This window comes from Kwoniella dejecticola, chromosome 3 (genome assembly GCF_000512565.2).
Source record: "Kwoniella dejecticola CBS 10117 chromosome 3, complete sequence".
NCBI lineage: Eukaryota > Fungi > Basidiomycota > Tremellomycetes > Tremellales > Cryptococcaceae > Kwoniella > Kwoniella dejecticola.
The window spans coordinates 1,721,617-1,741,199 of NC_089303.1; the positions used below are offsets into that span (position 1 = coordinate 1,721,617).

The following is a 19,583-nucleotide window of genomic DNA, read 5'->3' on the forward strand; positions in this document are numbered from 1 at the left end:
CGGATCTGAGGTCCTCAGCAGTAAGGCGAGAATCTTCCCCTTCAGACATGCCCCAGAAAGTACTAAAGGAGCTTAGAAAGCTCCGATACGTATCCCACCGCTCAAGAGGGTTTTCCGCGATTGTCCAGCGAAGACTGATTTCCACAACTCATCTCGGACTTCTGGTAAATTCAGTATTGTACGTGTTTCTACCCCGGGCCGTCAGCTTTCTATTCAGCGGAAGGATAGACTGTACTCACTGCTGTCTTGATGGCCGATGTCCAAGAGCAGTACAGTATCCGACGTGATCTTGATAGCTCCTATACAAGAGGTCATTCAATTAACCGGATTACATCAACCCGACAGCATATGCTCAAGCTAACCTTCTGTGAGTAATTTCCCTACACGAGCCGGTGTTCCGACTGCTATTGAGACTTTCTTTTGTTGTAGGTATTTGATCTGATCGGCGAGCTTGAAGTGTTTCGCGAAGAGCTGTTCGAAATTTTAAGTCTGTCAATCGCATGTCCAACACAGCTGTTGAGTATCAGAGAGCTGACGCTGACTGACCTTAGCAACTTCACCATTCCCCTTCACATCCCTCACTCCTCGCACTACATCTGCACATCTCAGGCCAGATAGAGCGAGTATGATTATTTGCGGCTGCCCTATAACAATCTTCTTCTTTTCTAACGGTTTCAGTATACTTTCTATCCTTTCTTGCAGCGGTGCGAACGGGTCATCAGACTTCTTCAGCGAGTAATTAGGGGGAGGGAGCAAGTTTTCTTGAGGGATGACAATATCGTCAAGCTCGACTTGACTTGCGGAAGGGTATGACTCCTTTATTGAGACCAGCAGTATATTCGAAAGATCGTCCGTTGACAGATGGGTCGGTATCGTATCATCGCTAATTCCAGACTTGCTCTGCCTTTTCTGCTCAACCAAGAAGTATCAAGTGAGTCAATTCTGCGATCCGAGATTGGATCCGCTAAACTCACTTTCGCTTTCCTTTCTTTCTCCTTCTCCTTCTTCCTACGTTTCTTATCCGCCTTCTTAGCTTCCTCGTCACCATCGTCATCCTCGTTCGCTTCTGCCACCTCTGTCTCTTCGATTTTCCGCTTCTTGCCCTCCGCTATCGGACTACGTAATATCTCATCCTCCTCGCCCTCTAGAGGAGCTAAATTTCGTTCCCCGTCTTGTATGACATCTCCGTCATTGTCGGAATCCCCTTCCTCATCTGAGGCAGCTAAGAAGTCGGGATCAAGCTCCAGCCCATCGTCCAGATCATCTCCTCCTGTCTTGTATTGATCCTTTTCTGCTGCTTGTATCATCTTCATATTTCTGCCAGTCCGTCTTTGACCTGCTGACACCCTGACAAACCTTTGACAAGGAGATCTATGCAATAACGTCGTGAACGTTTGCCGAGATCTCACAACTCGCAAAAATCACAAAATAAAATCAACAACACAGATTACCACGTGCTGCCGATCTTTGCGCCTCCACTTTCCCACGGTATTGCATCACATCAACCTGCAACCCCGCATTCACCCCCATACTTGTCAACTTTTTACGCAAGATCATCAACTGAATTTTGATTTTCTAATTTCTCGCTCAACTTCTGCTTGACACATACAGTCTTCCAACACAAAAAATCCATCAGATAGAATGGGTAAATCTCAGTACAAGAAGAAGACTCAGGGTCGGAGGCACAACCCCATAAGAGTCCCGGATGCGCACCTGGGCAGTGGGAAAGGAGAGGGGAAAGCTGATCCAGATAAGGAGAAGCAGATGTTACCTATCCTTAACAAAGTCAGTCCAACACGGCTCATGTCTCAACGTGCTCGGCCACTAATTGAGCCAGTTTCTCTTCAGCTCAAATCCCCAGAATATGCAGATAGGACCTGGGCCTGTGCGGCAATTTGCAATCTGATTCAGAATGATGCTGCTACCAGGCGATTATTCCAAAGTCGAAACGTTGTAGGAGAGCTCATCGAAAGACTGTCGGACAGTGTCGATGAGGTATTGGTGGAGGCATCGGGAGCACTGAGGTGAGGTCAAACCATCCCCTTTCTTCGGAGATTCCAGTTGTCCTAAAGTGCTACTATAGGAATCTAGCCATAGACGGAGGACATGAAATGTGTGGGGAAATGGCCAACAAGGGTATCATGTCGCACCTGACTGTCCTGATAGGCAAGGTGGGCTGGACTTTAGCCTTTAGCCTTGCAGGGCTATGCTAACAAAATGATCAGATCACAAATACAATCGACTCTCTTGCGGTGGCTCCCAAAGGAGTCAAGCCGACGGACGCGGAATTCCAAGCCAGGAAACACCTGCTATCCCTAGCGGAAAACGTCATATCGCTATTATGGAGCTTAGCTGAAGCCAACCCCAAGACTTTGCAAGCTGTCAATGCTGTAGGCTGCGAGGGACTTCTCATCAAAGTTCTAGGAGGGAGGGAGTCTTTTGGTCTCGATGTAACGCTTGCAGCCGGTAAGTTTGGGATGTAATGCTTTCGTGTGCAAGCTTCGCACAGCGACTGATCTAACATTGCGCTTCCCAGCTCAAGCGTTATATTCCCTCACTCAAGATAACCCGCCTTTCCGGAAAGCCGTCGTCAGCTACCCGAACGCATTGGAGACGATTATAGGCGTTATCGAAGAGGATCATACCCCAGTGGAGAGCAGTCTCGCCGCTCAGACCCGCAAAGGAAAGGGGAAGGACAAGCAACCCAACGGTGATACGGCAGATGATTTCCCGGACGGTCGAGCTTTGTTGAGGAGAATCCTAGTTTCTGGTACGCTTCTTCGGGTGCTTTCGTCCGCAACGCAACTGCATCAGCTGACCTGCATCTGCAGGTGTCATCCGCAACTGTGTACTTGCTGGATCCAGAACGGACGAGAGGGTGAACATTTCAGGCTTAACCAGTGGCACCATACTGCCTTTGATCAATGGTCTACTGGATGTCAACCTGACAGACGTCGTCAACAAGGTTCTGCAGCTTGTACAGCAAGTGGTAGGTCGATTTCGCAGCTTCACCGTCTGCAGCTTTCCATCCGGCTAATGACATGTCAAATAGCCCAAAGAAGTTACAGCCAATCTCGGGAAAAATCTTCAAACGGATCATCGATCAACTGCCGAAGTATCATTAGAACGTATCGAGAGAAACCTGACAACGGTTGTGATCGCTTCAGAAGTATTGACGGACATATGCGCTGGTCTGGAGGATGAGGAAGATGTGCCCGTCAATCCTGCCGAAGCCATCGCTCAAGAGGAAGGTGAGGCGGTCTGATCAGGTCTCGCAGCAAATCAGGAGCTGACATGCTCTTGTTATTTAGACCTCGACGAAGATGAAGACATGGATGAGATACTAGCGGATGAGGACCTGATAGAACAAGGTCGAGATCCGTTGTCTGGGATCGAGGAACCCGCTCAATCACCTACGATCAACCCGGGCGCTACCTTGTCTCACCTCTTTACGACACTGCAACTCCCTGCCCGATTGATCGCTCTTTCTCAGCTTACCCCGCTCTCCTTCCCTCCGGCAAATAACCAGCCATCCCCACATCCACCGACCACCTCCGTCCTGTCCGTACTTCACCTTCGAGCGTTGGAAGCACTCAATAATCTGCTCCTTACGGCTGCCGCCTCTTTACCGTCAGGCGGCGATTCAGCTCAGATCTGCAGCGCGGTACCTTCACAGCAAATATGGTCGAGTATGTTCGCTATCATCGGCGCGATAGGTTCAGAACCGGATGCATTGAAGATGAAGGGTCAGGAAATGCGGGTTGAAGTGCTTGAGATGGCTCTTGGCTGTATATGGGGCACAGTAAAAGTCGCGCCCAGTGTCTTGGTCAGTTGAATCTAGTTTTTCCTGGAGCGCTTAGTAGCTGACGACAATTTGGGTTTTCAGGACGTACAAAATGAGCAAATCCAAACACTGATCGATGCTACTAGCGTGCTGCGATCGGATGTAGCCAAAGGCAGAGTTATCGAAGCGCTCTCCGCACTTGCCTCCAGGCCAAATGTATCAGTCGAACAGAATCAGGTGCGTTACACATCCTTTAATTTGATTGCAGAAGCTGCTCAAGCTTACAATAATCATATAGGTGATCGGCACATGGCTCATTCAACTCCTAACTTCATCCTCCTCGCCCACGCCTGAGATATTGATCGCTGTCATCAACGCCATTATCGATATCTATGCGGATGAAACCCGAGCATACGATCAACCGGTCTTCGTAGCCGGAAACTTCCTCTCAGGCTTGAGTGGTACAGTAGCTAAAGTAAAAGGGGAGGTGAAGAAGATCGATAAGCGAAAGAACAGGCAACTCAGGACTCAAGGTGAAGAGGCGTATGAGAACTTGGTAGCCTTCATCAAGTATCGAAGAAGTCTTCGTCAGTGATGGCTCAAATTCGATCCAATCCTACTTCTCTCCCTACCTTCATATGCGGTATATAGCGCAATCGACTGCTCTCCATACTTTTAGACGGTTCGTACGTCACTTATACCATGCATTGATTTCCCGTTTGATCTATTGAGATGATAAGAATATGCACGGTCATTTATCGTCTACCAAGTGACTACTTCTTCTTGCCACCTTTACGTTTTCTAGCCTTTCCTTCATCAGGAGTGACCACTCCACCCGTCATCCAACTATCATCCTCGTCTATCAAGGTCGTGCCATCGGCCTGAGGTTCCTCTGGCTTCTCCGTCTCAATGAGGTCCTCTTTAGCAGCTTTGGCTGCTGCTCTAGCTTTTATTGCTGCTTCCGAGGGAGCTTCTATCGTCTCATCAATCTTCGTTTTCTTTTCGTCCTCCTCCGTTGGCGCATCTGACCATCCCCAGAGTTCCCTCAATTCACCTCGGACAGAAGCGAGTATTATAGGTCCAAGAGCTGTAAGTGACCGGATAATATGGTCAGCATGTATGTAGAAACAAGGATCGCGTATAATAATCAATTAGACGAGAAAGATATCATTGGACTCACTACATGCAGGAGAAAGATATAGCAAAGCAGGCTGAGCAGCTCTGAAAGTATGCATGACCACCACAGTAGTCGTCAATCCGATGATATAGCTGATCACTGCAGTGATGAAATACGGTTTCGAGAATCTACTTCGTGCTGTCACCTCTTGTTCTGGGTGATTCTTCGCATATCTCGCTAGATCGTAACGCAAGCACAGGGCAACGACAAGACCGGGAATAACGATATCGCCCAGACCCAGCATCGTGAAATCCTTAGGAGTACCGGTGAGTATCGATGTCTTTGGGGAGAGGATCTTGATGGGGGCGTCTATGGATTTGGCGACTGTCACCATGACGGGAGTAGCGAATACCTATATCCAACGAAATGAGACGAGACGAGAGAAGTCAGCTCTTCCTTTCAAGACATGATGTCCGGCATGAGTGATGTTAGATGAGGACTAGTTGGGAGATCTGCGTGATCGAGAAGATTGAGCTTACCCAGAAAATATCATATACGAGCAATACTCCAAGTAATAGGAAAGCGGTCAAGAATGAATCAAGCTTTAATAATGCTAATGTCGCTGTACATAAACTGAGCGCCAAAACGTTGGAAAGGATATAGGGCCGACCTAGTGGGATGTACAGTAAAGGAAGAGCGACGGAGATCGGTATAAGAATGAGTGACGAGAGCGTCGTGGGAAGATGGAATACCTCTAAAAGACAGCCTGACTTTAGCATGACGAAGGAGTAAAGAGGGAGTATGGTCTTACTCACGTCTAATTCCCGCTGATATCCTTATATGATAGGTAGTAGGTTTCCTGCCTGCTGCTCGAAGTAACCAATTCAAGATCGAGGAGAACGTCTATAATTCCACCAAAAGAGCCATCAGCAGCTTATTATCATGTACGATTTGAGGGAAGCTGATGAGACTCACCGAATGAATAGCGAACATCCCCGCACCGGTGACTACAAATGAATGTCATCTTTTAGCTACATGCACGCACTTGACACGATCGTCAAATACAAGGACTGGGTCGACTCACAGTATACCCCAAGCACCGTATTTATCCATTCTTTTCCCACATACTTGATCAAGAAGAACAGGCCCAAAAGAGCTATCGATCCGAATACAGGGAACAACAGCGAATCGGCCCATGTTAGAGTCTCTTCTATTGCCTCTTCTTCCTCTTCGTCATCCTCCTCATCGAGTAGGTGCGCTTTGCGCGATAGTTTTCGCTTCCTGATCGTCGAGTCTGGAGTCTATATAAAAATGACAATGATGCTTGACACATGAGCTTTTCCGAAGGGAGAGTTTGACCCGGAATGACACCGAAAACGCACTTTCAGAGACTTGAAAGACCCTAGTATAATAGGTATCAATGCTTGCACACCCAAGGATATGTATGAGCCTATCAGCTCGGCATCTTGCGGCATCGCGATATCTGCTCCTGGACTGGATGACGACTCAATGATAGACGATGTACGATGAACAAGGTATGGAAGCCGAACACGAAGCGGTTCGACAATCCGCTCGCGTCTGACTTTGTCGCTTGACTGATCTACGTGGCACCTAATGTATCCACCCTGTGGCGGTATTTCGGCTCACGACGTGCTTTTTGGAGAAGATTCCCGTTTCTCATCGTGACCCTTTGTGCTTGACAAGGTGCGCAGCGCAAGTAACGATCCGGGTCATCTCCTTCATCCGATGCAGATGCATGGCGACCGACCGAATGATACATCAACCCCTGCTTCAACGGCGAGAACGGCCGAGGCAGCAAGTCGTTACATGTGGTCCAGGCGATTTCGCACCGTGAATGACACTGATTCGCCTGATATATCCGAGAGCCCAATCGTCGGAACACCGTGTCTGCGGCAGATCATTATAATCCGTGCGATCTTCAAAGGAGCATGTGCTTGCTCTGACTGGCTCAGCCGACAGATCCTATTCCTTCTACCAAACTTCTCGCTCGTCACAAGGGATATTGTCAATGGACTTCACAAAGGAATGAGCGTTTCATCAGACCTTTCCAGCTGACCTGTACGCTAACCACGGCGAATTGTCAAGACATATATATTTCATACTGTACCCTGGCCCGCGTTTGATGACTTGGGCAAGTGATGTTCTTTCATTGTCTAATTGTAACTCAGCATAGAATCCAGCAGGGATCCTCAAAAGCGCAGTCCAGATGGACGAACTTACATCCAACTCTGACTCTGGGAACCTCGAATACGCGGGGAGTAGCGCAGATGCTACTACCATCCTCAGCTCATTTGGCTGGAAAGAAGTCAAAGCGCCCGGGGGTAAGCCGAGATATCGCTGTGATGTCTGTAGCAACGAACACATATCATGCGCGTCCTACCTAAAAGACGATGTCGTGTAAGTATGCAAATGGAACAAATGCCGGACCGATCGCAGTGACCCTCTGCTGACCATTGATTGTAGGCATTGTTCCCGATGGGATGACAAGCGCCAAACATGTACCTTTCTTGGCCTGAGTACCGCCAGTGATAGATCATCGTCCGGGCTTGAGGGAGGAAAAGCCTCAGGACCTCTCAGATCTCCTAACGGGTATATATACAAGCCACCAAATATTTCAAAGACTTGCGAATCGTGCAGGAAGAGTAGAGTGAAATGCTCTGGAGATGGGTCCAAGCAAGTACCACCAGTACTACCTATGAGACAAGCCTTGAGATACTGAACTCATTGCTGAATCTATTATGACATGCTGCTACATTATAGCGATTGCACAAGATGTACACGCAGGGGAACAGACTGCGTTTATCAAGGCCGAAGGCTGGGTGCACCGAGGAACGACGCCAATAGCTATCAGCTTGACGATGCTCAGCCGGAGTCACAAGGTCATGCGCAATCATCTGAATCAGATCGTAAAGCAGATCCGTTTGATGAACATGCCCGCTGTCAGCTTCAGTCTTACCTTGGCCCCGATACCGCCCAGTCTGCTCAATATGGGGGATCGATGATGTATCCCGGCGGCCAATCGGGAATATATGAGTCCGGTGGTGATGTCGGAACGTGTGGAGAGGGCTATCAATAATAACGATGATTCGCTGCAAGCTAATGAGCCCACTGATCGCACAACCTCGTACAGTAAACTGCCGTTCCACCTTTTTTCCCGGGCACCGTGCTCGCAGTGTCATGTTACAGTACATACATGCATTTGATGTTTAGAAAATTTATACTAATGACCCCACGGATGCAACTCACTCTATTCTGATGACCCCACCTCATACGACTCCTTTCATACTGATGACATCAATGATACAACTCAGTCCATCAAGCCCTTGATGGTGTCCCACTTGGTCTTCAGCGCATTGTAATCCCTTTCAAGCCCTTTATTGTCGGCGTTCGCTTGATTGAGTTGTCCCTTCACCTGTTCCACTTCTTTGAGCAGATTTTCACGCGCAAGAGTCCATGACTGCTTGGCATACTCGTACTCTTCGCGGTCACGACCCTTACATTCCTTATAGAAGTCGATTTTCCTCTCGTATATTTCGTTCTGTCCTTTATGTTTCACTTCCAGATCCCTCTCCATCTTAGCATGTTTGATCTCCAATCTCTTCCTCTCTGTTTGTTCCGCGTAGTACTTGTCTTCCATCAGAGCCTGTCTGATTCTAGCTTGATCCCTCTCTTTTCGCATTTCCTCCAACTCTTCGTCTCTACATCCCTTTAGATCCGCTGGCGTATACAGCACCCCGTCATCATCGCTCTCGATCTCCTCAATGTCGATTGGCGAGTTTAAAGAACCGCTTCCACCGGGAACAGAAGGTGTATCAATCTGATGGTCTGTCGTAGCTGTTGAGACAGGGAAGGTAAGGCCCGATGCAAGGTATTGAAGATTTAATTTCTGGGCCGATATCGATATGACATTCGAACTTGCGCTGATGAGGTTGAGGGTGGCCTTGTTTCGTCCCGGATTTGCGGTGCTGTCTTTGGCCGATTTGCTGATTCTGGACTTCTTGTTTCCGTTGATGGAGACTCGGTTGTATTTGTGTTGTCGTTTCTTGCTAAACCCGCGGGAAATTGCGAGGCACATACCAAAAGAAGCCCCACATGAACACCCAGACTTTACACAGGATGCCATTTTGACTCTGACTCTGACAGCCAGATTTTGCGCTCAATCAATATTTTTTGGAGCAATTGAAAAGTACGGTGGCAAATAAGACAGGAAAGCTGCGAAATGAAATGAAATGAGAGAGAGACACGAAATTTTAGCCGCTTTCACTGTATCGAACCGTGTCACTGCCGCAGATGTTGCTGCGTGTCACTGGTTCGACGCATTGACCTTCGCGACTGGAATCGCAAACAGGTCAGTGCGAGATCCCCCCTGTCCCACGTGTAATCAGACTCGCAAAGGTCAGATTAGTATTCGTCAGAAAGTCAGTCACGTTGGGATGGATATGTTCATCTCATCACGGAATCTCGAGATGAGCTGTCATGGTCGAATGGCGAGTTCGCGTGATGAACTACGTTTCGCACGATGCAAAGAGTCGCGCTGGATCTCAACGAGACTGAGGGGCACGAATGCATTTACGGAGCTATGACCTCCACTTTGGTTGCCCACTCTATTCTGAATTGCGTCATACGAGTAAACCTCCTTTCCTCTACGTGTACACCCCTCATCATCGTCTTCCTCTTCTCCTTTCACCTCGATCTCAATCTCGATGCGATCAAGCATACTCACACCGTCACGTCTCCTCAAAGTCCCTTCTAGACGTATACATCGCCTTGTTATCTCCCCTCATCCGGACCTTTCTCACATAAAGAGATCGACTCATCAAATTCGCACAATGTCCAACAACGCTCAAACCCAAGCGCAAGAACCGCAGATCCTCAAGGTCGAGGAATACAAGACGGATGCTAAATGGTTGAAATTGGAGAATATCAGGTGGAAAGACCAAGAAGGGAAAGAGGTATGCTTGATCTCATCAAGACTCACCCATGTCTGAGCAAGAAACGAGATCGACTGATCATCTGGTATTATATACAGAGGAATTGGGAAGTCGCTAATAGGACTAAAAGACCTAAAGCCGGAGTCGACTGTGCGTTTATCAAACCTTGGCTGAACTTGAAAACCCGAACCCGAGTCCTTGATTATTGTGCATGAGCTGATGAGAGCATTTTGTGACTTGACAGCCGTACATATCCTGGCATTGCTCCATCATCCCTCGAAACCTGTATCTACGATCATCATCGAGCAATATCGTCCGCCTGCAGGGGTGACTGTTATTGGTGAGTTGTCGAAAGCGCGCTTCCGCTGCATGGGCTTGATTCTGTACTAAGGTTGATGTGGCTGCAGAGCTGCCGGCTGGCCTGATCGATGAAGGGGAAGATGCTGCGTGAGCCAATCTTGTCATACTTCAGGTTTAGTAACACGAAGTTGATCGTTTGGGTTGATGTAGAACGACCGCTCTGCGAGAACTGCACGAGGAGACGGGGTATGGATCAGGTAAAGCTGGAGAAGGGAATGCGAGTGTCAAGGAGGTGTCCGATATCCTAGTCAAGGATCCTGGGTAAGTTGAGTTTTACCTGGTCGATCGACGTTCTGAACGTACATACACACGCATCCGAACGCTGACTCACAAGTCCAAAAGTATGTCAGGAGCAAATATGCATCTCGTTTCGGTAGATGTGAAGTTGGGCGAGGATGATCCTGAGCCAGAACAGAAGCTGGAACCTGTGAGCCATCGTTTGACAGCCGAAAACAAACGGAAAGGACTATATTGCGACATGCGGCTGATGCATAAGTGCGATGCGTTGCTTGTTTAGGGAGAACATATCATCAAGCGAGTTGTTGCTCTGAAAGATCTTCACTCTACCCTCAAAGGTAAGCCTTTCCCCCTTTAGGTACGCTGATACGCTGGACGAGAGGAACAGCTGATATTTTGGCGTGATGCTAGATTACTCGAAGAAAGGGTTCGCTATTGACGCGCTGGTAGCTAGTATTGCCCAAGGATGGGAATTGTCTAAGCAGTTTGTATAGAAGGATAAACTTTTCTGGTCAAGCGACTGCCTATAGATGGGGATTATCAGACGGTGGTAGACTTGTCCGATAGAGCATGTAAATACCTCTACTCGATCTCATCTAATTATACATTTATATGGTCAGCGTTCGACATGCGGCCAATGACCGATGTTACTAACAGTAGGGTATCGAAAAGATTCTGTACTGCTGTGTAACGTGATTTTGCTTGTGCTTTAGGTGTGGCGTCCTGAGAGAGTCATGTCAACTTACGCTATTTAGTAATTCAGTCGTCAAACATCATCACAGTCATTTTGTACTGCTGTCGATCAATCAGATTTGGTAAAGCAGGGTACGATCTACCTTCTACCGTGGATACCGAGTAGACAAGAGGAGAGGCGATGCCAGCACGATCTTAGCACCTATGTGAATACAGCTGTTGCATGATGCGTAGATCACAGGTTATATAGGTATGAGGCTTGGCTCGGCTGCGAGAAGTGGTAGTGTGTCGAAAAGGCGTGGTGCACATGGTTTGAACGTGCTTGAAGTTGATTTGAATCTGAACCTGAAATTGAAACGGGTTCCTTTGGATTTTCCCCTTAACTAATTTACGATGGTATGCGGATAGGCGGGCCTTTTTCTTTTGTTATGTTTTCATGCTCTCTCTCTCTCCTTTTACCGGCATATAGCGAAGAGCAGATCTCCGTACTACTCAATTACCAAAGCGATGCACGGTGCCCGAAGATAACTCTTACGTTTACGGTTTATTTGATACCATTTAGTCAAAGCTCGCGCTCGCACCCCACCTCGGTACTCGGCCTGAATTTACCTTTTCACCATAACGTCAAACTACCACAATTCAGATATCCATATCTCAGAATAGACCTTTCATTATCGCTTTCAACCCACAATTCACAACTCAAATCGATAGATACCCCTTTAATCTAGATGGATAATTATATCCACCACAACGATCCATCATCGTCATCAACTGTATATTCCCATCAACACCAGAGCAGCTCCTCATCATCCTGCAAAAAGATACCTTCGATATCCGCCAAGCGATCTTCGATATCCGACGCACCGTTCATCACTAGTTCCCTGCCAAGTGTACCATCAACCTCAACCTCAGACTCAGCCTCAAACTCACGCTCAAAAGGCAGAAAGGATCTCGATTCGACTTATAGATCACGTACAACCTCCGTATCATTAGCTGGCCCTGGTCCGTCTTCGCCCACTTCAAGGTATTTCAATGATTCAGATCAACCAACAATACAAAGTATACCAATCATAAATTCCCTTTCTCTTCCATCTTCCTCTAATCCCTCACCACCTACGACAACTGCCTCTTCTACTTCGGCTTCGACTTCCTCATCGACGTACTATTCCCCTCGAAATCCACGTCGGAGAGTCTCATTGTCCATATCCACCCGAGGCGGTAATACGCCTTACGCGAGTGTCCAAATCCATTCACCCCCTACACCTAGACCATTTCGATCTCGAACGATGTCTTCTTACACCCGTATACCCAATTCCAGCTCGTCTCACCAATCTCATCGGCATGACCGATCCAGTTCGACCAGCCCGAAGAAAACATCGAGTAAAACGCGTAAAATAGTCATAACGCTCTTGGTGATCTTATCGTTGTTCTTGGTGGGCACGGTGATAGTGCTATCGAGCGTGTCTTATTACCTTGGAATACCGAATTGGGCTTATCTGACGGAATCGGAAGTATCGTGGAGACCGTCAGATACTATAAACCCCCTGAAAGATCCGCTAGAATACAACGAGAGCTTGGCTTTGGCCCACAGCGAAGCTGGCAGTGCTGTCAAGAGACAACGCCGACGTAGTCCTACACCGATACCTAGGAAGGAATGGAGAGACGTGACGGATGATCTGGCGGAGACGTCAGAGCCTCTAGAGGCCTCAGGTGTGCTGGGCACAGAGACGTTACCGGAGTCGTGGAAAGAATTGGAGGAGGAGATGGAGGAATTAGATGCAGCTGAAGAATCGGACGAATCGCCGACATACGATGATTCGTTAGAATCGCCTAGCGTTATTTCTACGTCGTCTGCGAATGCTCATGCTCAGGTGGATGAGAGCGATGGTGAAGATGCTAGTGCGAGTGGAGATGATATATGGGGAATCGATGGAAAGGGATCAGGAGGATATTGGATGCAGAAAGATTGGAATGGGAAAGTGGAAAATACACAGTCCTGGGACAGATTATTCAATGTCACAAATCGGTATGTCCTTCCCTGCTTCAGGGTTTCTTTCGGGAGTGAGGACCACGAGGGAGATTCATGGATAGACAGGAAAGGTCCTGTAACACCCATTGATCTCGAAAAGATTGAGCTGACCTGAAAATGGTCTGTCTGCATAGACCCGGAGAGACTATTCCTCGATTGATTCATCAGACTTGGAAGTCCGACGTGTTGCCTGAGAAATGGAGGAAAGCATGGAAAGAATGTAGAGAGGGTATGCCAGACTAGTGAGTTCTGACTTCGTTTACTATAGGCCGGAGAAAAGAGTTTAGAGCTGATGCGTGGGAATAGCGAATACATGCTGTGGACGGATGATGTTTCACGAGAATTCATCGCCAAACACTATCCAGCCCATTTACATATGTTCGACTCCTATGAGTACCCTATCCAAAGGGCAGACTCGATCAGGTATTTTATACTCCATCATTTCGGCGGAGTGTACATGGATCTGGATATCGGATGCAGAAGGCGTCTTGACCCTCTCTTACAGGGTGATTGGGAGGTCATCTTACCGATAACCAAACCTGTAAGTTGGTCTTCTTCTCGATGATCGAGCCAAGCTTATGTCCGTCTGGTGCAGGTCGGAGTGTCAAATGACTTGATATTCTCATCGAAGGGTTCGGCTTTCATGGATGATACCGTTCACGGACTATCTACGTTCAACCATCAATACTTCACTAATTACCCAACAGTCATGTTCTCCACTGGGTAAGTCTCGCAAATTGCTGACAAAAATCGTGACATGACTGATCTTCCCGGATAGACCCATGTTCCTATCCGCTCAATACGCCTTGTACTCCTCTGCCCATCCATTAACCGAAACTCATCCTCGAGCGGAAGTACGAATATTGCCCAAATCACTCTATGGGAAAAACGCACCCATCTCCACGGTCCCTCATTCCTTCTTCTCGCATTTCTACGGCTCGTCATGGCATGCCGACGACGCAGGATTCATCACCTTCTTAGGCGCTTGGGGCAAGAAGCTCATGTGGGTTGGATCGGTCGTTTTGGTTCTGGGTGTGATACGTTTGATATGGTTGAAGAGGAAAGGTGGGAACGGTCAACAATTTCAACTCTTGTCAATCCTACCTACCACCACTACTACCACGGCTGCTTCTGGTTCAGGACACAGATCGGGAAGTAGCACGCCGACTTCCTCATCGAGTAATCCGATGTCGCCGCAAAGCGCGTTCGAGCTGAATCAGCTGAATCTCCCACACGATATCACGAACGTATTCAAGCGCGCCGGTAATTTGATACTCGCTGCGCCGGCAACGCTGTTATATGGGAATCATGACGATGCTCATAGCGGGCGAAGAAGAGGTGGAGGAGGAGGACGGAGAAGAACGGGGTTGCTGTACTTTGTTCCTGCGTTGTTCCAACCGGACAATACTCGACGGAGACCCCGTACAGCTTCTGAAGCTTCTCAACTCCCCCTGCGGAGAACAAGGAGAGATAGAGACAGAGATAGACAACCACCACCCCCCTATGATTCGGCCTCTTCGCCCATATCGGACGAATATCCTGTATCGTCCAGATCGAGATCAATGTTGGAATCGAAAAACAACAAGGGAGCCGGAGCGGGAGATGGAATGGACGAGGTTGATCAGTTCCTCCACGAAGAATCGTCTGAAGTGGCAGAATTGGAAGGAGGTAGTGGTACCTCGACGACGGAAGGCGAAGTTGATGATACCGGTGATGGGGATTGGGATGATTGGAGGAGGAAAAGTAATTCGAGTCGGTGATCAGGCATTTTCTTTTTAATTCCAAAAAGGGTGGACAGTCGTGTGAAATCATGGGAACGGACTTTGGGCAACTAATTGATTGAATCCATGGAGGATCGCATGATATTGACTGTATTTGTTGTGTTGTTTGGGCTGTCGGGAAGAAGGAGAACCCACCCATTTGTATATATTACCGTGTCTTCCTTTCTTTGGTTTTCATTCTATTTCTTTTGACGCTACGTTTTACGCTATACGCTATACGCTTGACGATCTCATATACATATACAACATGCAAAAGAGCAGGAGTAAATCGGAGAACAGTAAATAAGATACTTGATGTCATACTCGTCTCGGATCTACATGCATCATGATGATCTCCTTGGCGTGGAAGTTTGAAGTGGTTGTCAGGCTAGAGTCACCATTATGCTGTCGAACCAAGGTGATCCCAAAACTTGAACTCTAATTGACTCACTGGCGGAACTCGTCATATCGTGAAACAACCTCCACCTTTCTGAAATTTCAGCGAATTTAGACTTCGTTCTTGCTGTCACTTGTTCGAACACCATATCAGAATAAGTCAGGATCGGATCAAATCGACTGGACCCGTCTTCATCATCTGGTTGCTTTTGCCAACTGGCGACTCCCTGAGCTTTAGAATGCCATCTTTCACTCGCCGAGTCGCATCAACCTCTATCCCTCCTCCGGGGGGTACCCACCCCTCACCATCCGTTTCATCCCTGCATCTCCTCCCGACAGGCCTTCCATCCTTGGATGACCTCTTAGGCGGTGGTCTCCCCCTTGGATCGATCTTATGCGTCTTGGCTCCTGATACCCAGTCTTCATGGGCTAGATTGGTCGAGCGATATTGGATTGCCCAAGCTCTGATTTCCGGACAATCGTCAAGCTTGGTCTGTAGCGATCAAGAGGTGGGGAGGGAGATTGTAGATGGATGTATGTGGATTGATAAGCTGCGAAGTGGCGATGGAATGGGTGAGGGAGGTGCTAGTGCTTCGGAAACTGAAGGAGAAGGGGATGGGGACGATGCGATGAATACGGAAGCTAAAAGGATTGCGTGGAGGTATGAGAAGATGGGAAGGTTTAAAACTACTGTAGGGGGTGAGTGAAACTTTTCGATGAAGTTGGTCTGTGTCTCATGTGAATATAGGATCTTCTGAACTTCGTATGGAGAGGAAATATGGTATAATTGTAATATGTGATACCGATAGCTGACCTGCTTCGGGATGATTGAATACAGGCAATGGCTCCAACTTATCATTGACGAATACGATCCCGCAAGATGTACTGGCGACGATACATAAGACAGGCCAACAATCTTACATCACGTTTGACGACAGTTCAAGTTCGGAAGCTGGCTCCTCCTCCTCGTCATCGTCAAGGAAGCCGAGTAAATTCGATATAGCCATCAGAGGGATCTATGAGACTGTACAGAAAAGCGATCCGAAACGAGCTGGGCGAATCACGGTGCATGAGTCAGGTGGATTAGATTGGTCGGACGGGGATGATATTTCCTCTGAGGTAAGTCCAACACTCCCGATCTCTGCTAGTCTGGTTCGACGCCAACTTTCCCGCTGCACTCGCATTTGCACTTGCACTTGCACTTGCACTTGCACTTGCCCAAGTACAGAGTGCCTATCAGAATGAAAAGCATGCTGACCGAGACACTATATTGAAATAGCAAATCCACCGATTCATACATTCTCTAAGATCTATAATACGTACGAAATCCACTTCGGCGTTGATCACTATACCACCCCATTTGCTGGCTGGACCAAATAAGGAGAGCTTCATCAGGAAGTTGAGCTGGAGTGTCGATGCGTGTGTCGAATTGAAGGGATTCGCAGGTGAGTCAGGTCTTCTTCTCAGACTCGGTCTTTCTATAATCGGATCTACCAACTTCGGTGCACCCTGAAGCGCAATCCTGCTGTTGTGTTCGTGCTCTTACTTGCTCACTCATTGTGTGCATTGTGTGCGTTTGTAGACGATCCAACGCTCCCACCGCAATTCCCAACGACGCACGGTCTAATAACGCTCCATTCGTACCCTACGTCTCACACATTATTGCCTTCCACCTTGAAATACTCGACTTTGTTGGGGGTATCGCAGAATGCAGAGAATGGCGGAGGAGCGGGCGAGAATAATCTGGGATTCAAGTCAAAGAGAAAGAAGTTCACCATTGAGACTCTCCATTTGGGGGTAGAGGGAGGTATAGGAGAAAGAAGTACGGGACCACCTGATATTGGAGCGGCCTTGGCTGGGACTTCCACCTCTGCAACAACTGCTGCTTCTGCTTCGTCCTCACTAAATACAGGCTTAGGTATAGGAAAGTCAGTAGAAGTGGAAGGCGTGGAAAAAGGACATGCGATTATCGAAGGTGAAAAAGTTGGAGTTGGACATACACATATACACCCTCAATCTCAACCTCAAGAAGGGATAGGAAGATCGACTGGACCGATAGCCGATGAGCAGTCGAAGAGCACGACTGCGAAGTCTAGTAAGAAGGCACGAGCGAGAGTGAGGTTCGGAGGAGAAGAGGAAATGGGCGCTGTTAGTGTTAGTACGGATAAAGGCAAAGCACAAGGTGATGAGCACGAGCATGATCATGGACATGGACATGGGCATGGACATGGGCATGGACATGGAGGTCAGGAAGGACGCGATCATGCGAAGGAAGAACGAAAAATACCTAGAGTACAGGTACGGCATGATCGACCAGATCTGTATGAATTTTAATAAAGGAGAATTACATGTAGAGTAAAATGATGACAACGACGATCACCATGATCACCTTGGGATGTATATATCTTACAACTTGATGGACTTGGCTGGTATACAAACTACAATTGACGGAAATAATCTGATAGAGAACGAAGTATGGGAACTCAGCCGAGCGTGAATGTGTGAATCGGACCAACGAGACGAGAGGACAGAGAGGGATGTCAGCTCGCCGGGTCAGGAGCGGAAGTCTGTCGTGGACATCGAGTGAAATAGGGCAAACGGTTCTGGGCGTTGTGGACTGTCTCTAAGGTCGCTTGAGCATCGATGCCATGAATATTTGCCATTGATGCACCAGGTTCTTGTCGTCCAGCATCGACTGGGAAGAAAGTCAGCTGGCAGGCTGCAAAATCCTTCTCAAATTCCAGCTGATCATCGGGGATCGACTAGAACGGTGAATCCATCTTACCTTGATTTTCTCTTCATCCTCTTTCATCGTCTCCCTTTGTAATTTGGTATAGTCTTTGATCGTACTCTCGATGTTCTTCGGGCGTTTCTCAACTGGATAGAAAGTACATCGTTCATCAGTGTGTGACATGACCCTATGGTAAAGGCATCCGGTGTCTTGGTGGACCGCTATTCCAGACGGCGTGTAGCTCACATAGGGTGACAGCCTTGTCCAGGTCGGTAATAATGGATTTCTGATAATTGTCATTCAGGTCGATGTATGCATCGTAAATGGTATACCAGTGAGTCTAGGTCAACCCCGATTCCGATGTCAGCTATCTGTGAGAAGATGTCGGAAGGAGTCGACTAGCTGACCGTTCGACGCGCGATCAAATCGCTCAGTTTGCTAGCGCTTTCATCGTCCTGCTCAATCAGAGTATTCAATCGATCATGGAAATTGGCTGCTACTTCCGGCGGACTAGAAGTGTGTCAAGCAAAGATTCTGTCAGCTGGAAACCAATGACCGGGACATAGCAGCTGGCTCACTGTTCGAGTCTATCATGGCCTGCTGCAGCTGGCTGGTCATCAATACCCATAGTATTGAGCAAATCATCGTGCACCTTGTCCACTTTCTTCAGATCCTTATTTTCTCCTTTGGCTTTATTACTTGACCTCCTGCCTGGAATCAGTCCAGATCTCATCAGCCCAGCATGGCGCAGGGCGAGCACCTGAGAGGATGGACGGAGGTATTTGACCTACTTGTCTTGCTCTGGAATTTGCTTGACAGCTCCTTGAAGATCTCCTGCAGCCTTTGAGACATCGTCAGCTCTGTGGACCTAATTCATCACATGATGACGAACAAACCCTTCCTGGGTATCTCTTGAGGTATCAGCTTCGCTTTCCTCGCCATCCTCTCCCTCTTCGTCCTCTAAGGCGGTCTTATTTCCTTCATGGTCCTTCCTCCTCTTCTTATTCGCTTTTTCATTTCTGTCGGTACTTTCCTCGCCCTCATCATCGCTCTCGTCTTGCTTCCTCTTGGGCTTGGGCAGAGGGTCAGTTGCTCGAGGCTTCTTGCCAGCGACCCTGGTCGATCTTGATGGTTTGTTGATGGGAGAAGAATGTCTTGGTTTTCCTTTTGCTGTGATCTCGTCAGCGCATCTGATGAACGGGCAACAGCAAGCAGATAAGGCGACTTACGAGGCATTTCTACGATCTATAAATGGTGTTTTTCGTCCACAAAAGAAAGAGAGTGAAGGGTTGTGTATACTAAGTCACAAGTCCTAGAGCATCAACTTTGATGCAGATCTCTGCCTGAGGGAACAATAGAGGGGAGCAAGAATTATGGACTGGCATATTGTGCACATTCAGCTGTGAGTGAGGTTGAGTGGACCATAAAAGTGGAGGGAGAACCGTGCACCGTTACTGGTAAATCACGTGTCTCACCTTACAGTACGATGCTGTGCCTGAGTTCGCAATGGCTCGAACGCGTCCT

The 19,583-nt window shown here is 48.0% G+C and overlaps 8 protein-coding genes across 8 annotated transcripts; 4 read left to right on the forward strand and 4 right to left on the reverse strand.

Annotated features, from left to right (window-relative positions):
- Window positions 1-72: 72 nt before the first annotated feature.
- I303_103011 (uncharacterized protein) lies at window positions 73-1,307 on the reverse strand (the record flags this gene model as incomplete). The annotated part of the gene is made up of 5 exons (XM_018406356.1): window positions 73-188; window positions 240-299; window positions 363-471; window positions 547-909; window positions 975-1,307. 5 exons carry the CDS (start codon window positions 1,305-1,307, stop codon window positions 73-75), a joined length of 981 nt encoding a protein of 326 aa, XP_018264850.1.
- Window positions 1,308-1,641: 334 nt separating this feature from the next.
- On the forward strand, window positions 1,642-4,379 carry I303_103012 (uncharacterized protein; the record flags this gene model as incomplete). Its single annotated transcript, XM_018406357.1, has 10 exons — window positions 1,642-1,785; window positions 1,849-2,024; window positions 2,084-2,171; window positions 2,226-2,466; window positions 2,537-2,770; window positions 2,832-2,989; window positions 3,053-3,251; window positions 3,312-3,826; window positions 3,887-4,021; window positions 4,083-4,379. 10 exons carry the CDS (start codon window positions 1,642-1,644, stop codon window positions 4,377-4,379), a joined length of 2,187 nt encoding a protein of 728 aa, XP_018264851.1.
- A 178-nt stretch (window positions 4,380-4,557) lies between these two features.
- Window positions 4,558-6,376, reverse strand: I303_103013 (uncharacterized protein; the record flags this gene model as incomplete). Its single annotated transcript, XM_018406358.1, has 7 exons — window positions 4,558-4,871; window positions 4,965-5,313; window positions 5,441-5,655; window positions 5,717-5,804; window positions 5,877-5,908; window positions 5,986-6,202; window positions 6,284-6,376. 7 exons carry the CDS (start codon window positions 6,374-6,376, stop codon window positions 4,558-4,560), a joined length of 1,308 nt encoding a protein of 435 aa, XP_018264852.1.
- A 1,853-nt stretch (window positions 6,377-8,229) lies between these two features.
- I303_103014 (uncharacterized protein) lies at window positions 8,230-9,045 on the reverse strand (the record flags this gene model as incomplete). Its single annotated transcript, XM_018406359.1, has 1 exon — window positions 8,230-9,045. One exon carries the CDS (start codon window positions 9,043-9,045, stop codon window positions 8,230-8,232), a length of 816 nt encoding a protein of 271 aa, XP_018264853.1.
- A 706-nt stretch (window positions 9,046-9,751) lies between these two features.
- On the forward strand, window positions 9,752-10,944 carry I303_103015 (uncharacterized protein; the record flags this gene model as incomplete). The annotated part of the gene is made up of 8 exons (XM_018406360.1): window positions 9,752-9,874; window positions 9,952-10,003; window positions 10,098-10,193; window positions 10,261-10,300; window positions 10,364-10,474; window positions 10,556-10,640; window positions 10,731-10,788; window positions 10,862-10,944. The coding sequence occupies 8 exons, from the start codon at window positions 9,752-9,754 to the stop codon at window positions 10,942-10,944; spliced, it is 648 nt and encodes a 215-aa protein (XP_018264854.1).
- Window positions 10,945-12,429: 1,485 nt separating this feature from the next.
- Window positions 12,430-14,932, forward strand: I303_103016 (uncharacterized protein; the record flags this gene model as incomplete). Its single annotated transcript, XM_018406361.1, has 5 exons — window positions 12,430-13,169; window positions 13,307-13,414; window positions 13,479-13,713; window positions 13,768-13,895; window positions 13,951-14,932. 5 exons carry the CDS (start codon window positions 12,430-12,432, stop codon window positions 14,930-14,932), a joined length of 2,193 nt encoding a protein of 730 aa, XP_018264855.1.
- Window positions 14,933-15,567: 635 nt separating this feature from the next.
- On the forward strand, window positions 15,568-17,662 carry I303_103017 (uncharacterized protein; the record flags this gene model as incomplete). Its single annotated transcript, XM_018406362.1, has 4 exons — window positions 15,568-16,027; window positions 16,167-16,447; window positions 16,608-16,773; window positions 16,911-17,662. The coding sequence occupies 4 exons, from the start codon at window positions 15,568-15,570 to the stop codon at window positions 17,660-17,662; spliced, it is 1,659 nt and encodes a 552-aa protein (XP_018264856.1).
- A 289-nt stretch (window positions 17,663-17,951) lies between these two features.
- On the reverse strand, window positions 17,952-19,295 carry I303_103018 (uncharacterized protein; the record flags this gene model as incomplete). Its single annotated transcript, XM_018406363.2, has 8 exons — window positions 17,952-18,023; window positions 18,114-18,205; window positions 18,306-18,399; window positions 18,467-18,569; window positions 18,638-18,770; window positions 18,851-18,900; window positions 18,956-19,229; window positions 19,289-19,295. The coding sequence occupies 8 exons, from the start codon at window positions 19,293-19,295 to the stop codon at window positions 17,952-17,954; spliced, it is 825 nt and encodes a 274-aa protein (XP_018264857.2).
- Between the last annotated feature and the right edge of the window lie 288 nt (window positions 19,296-19,583).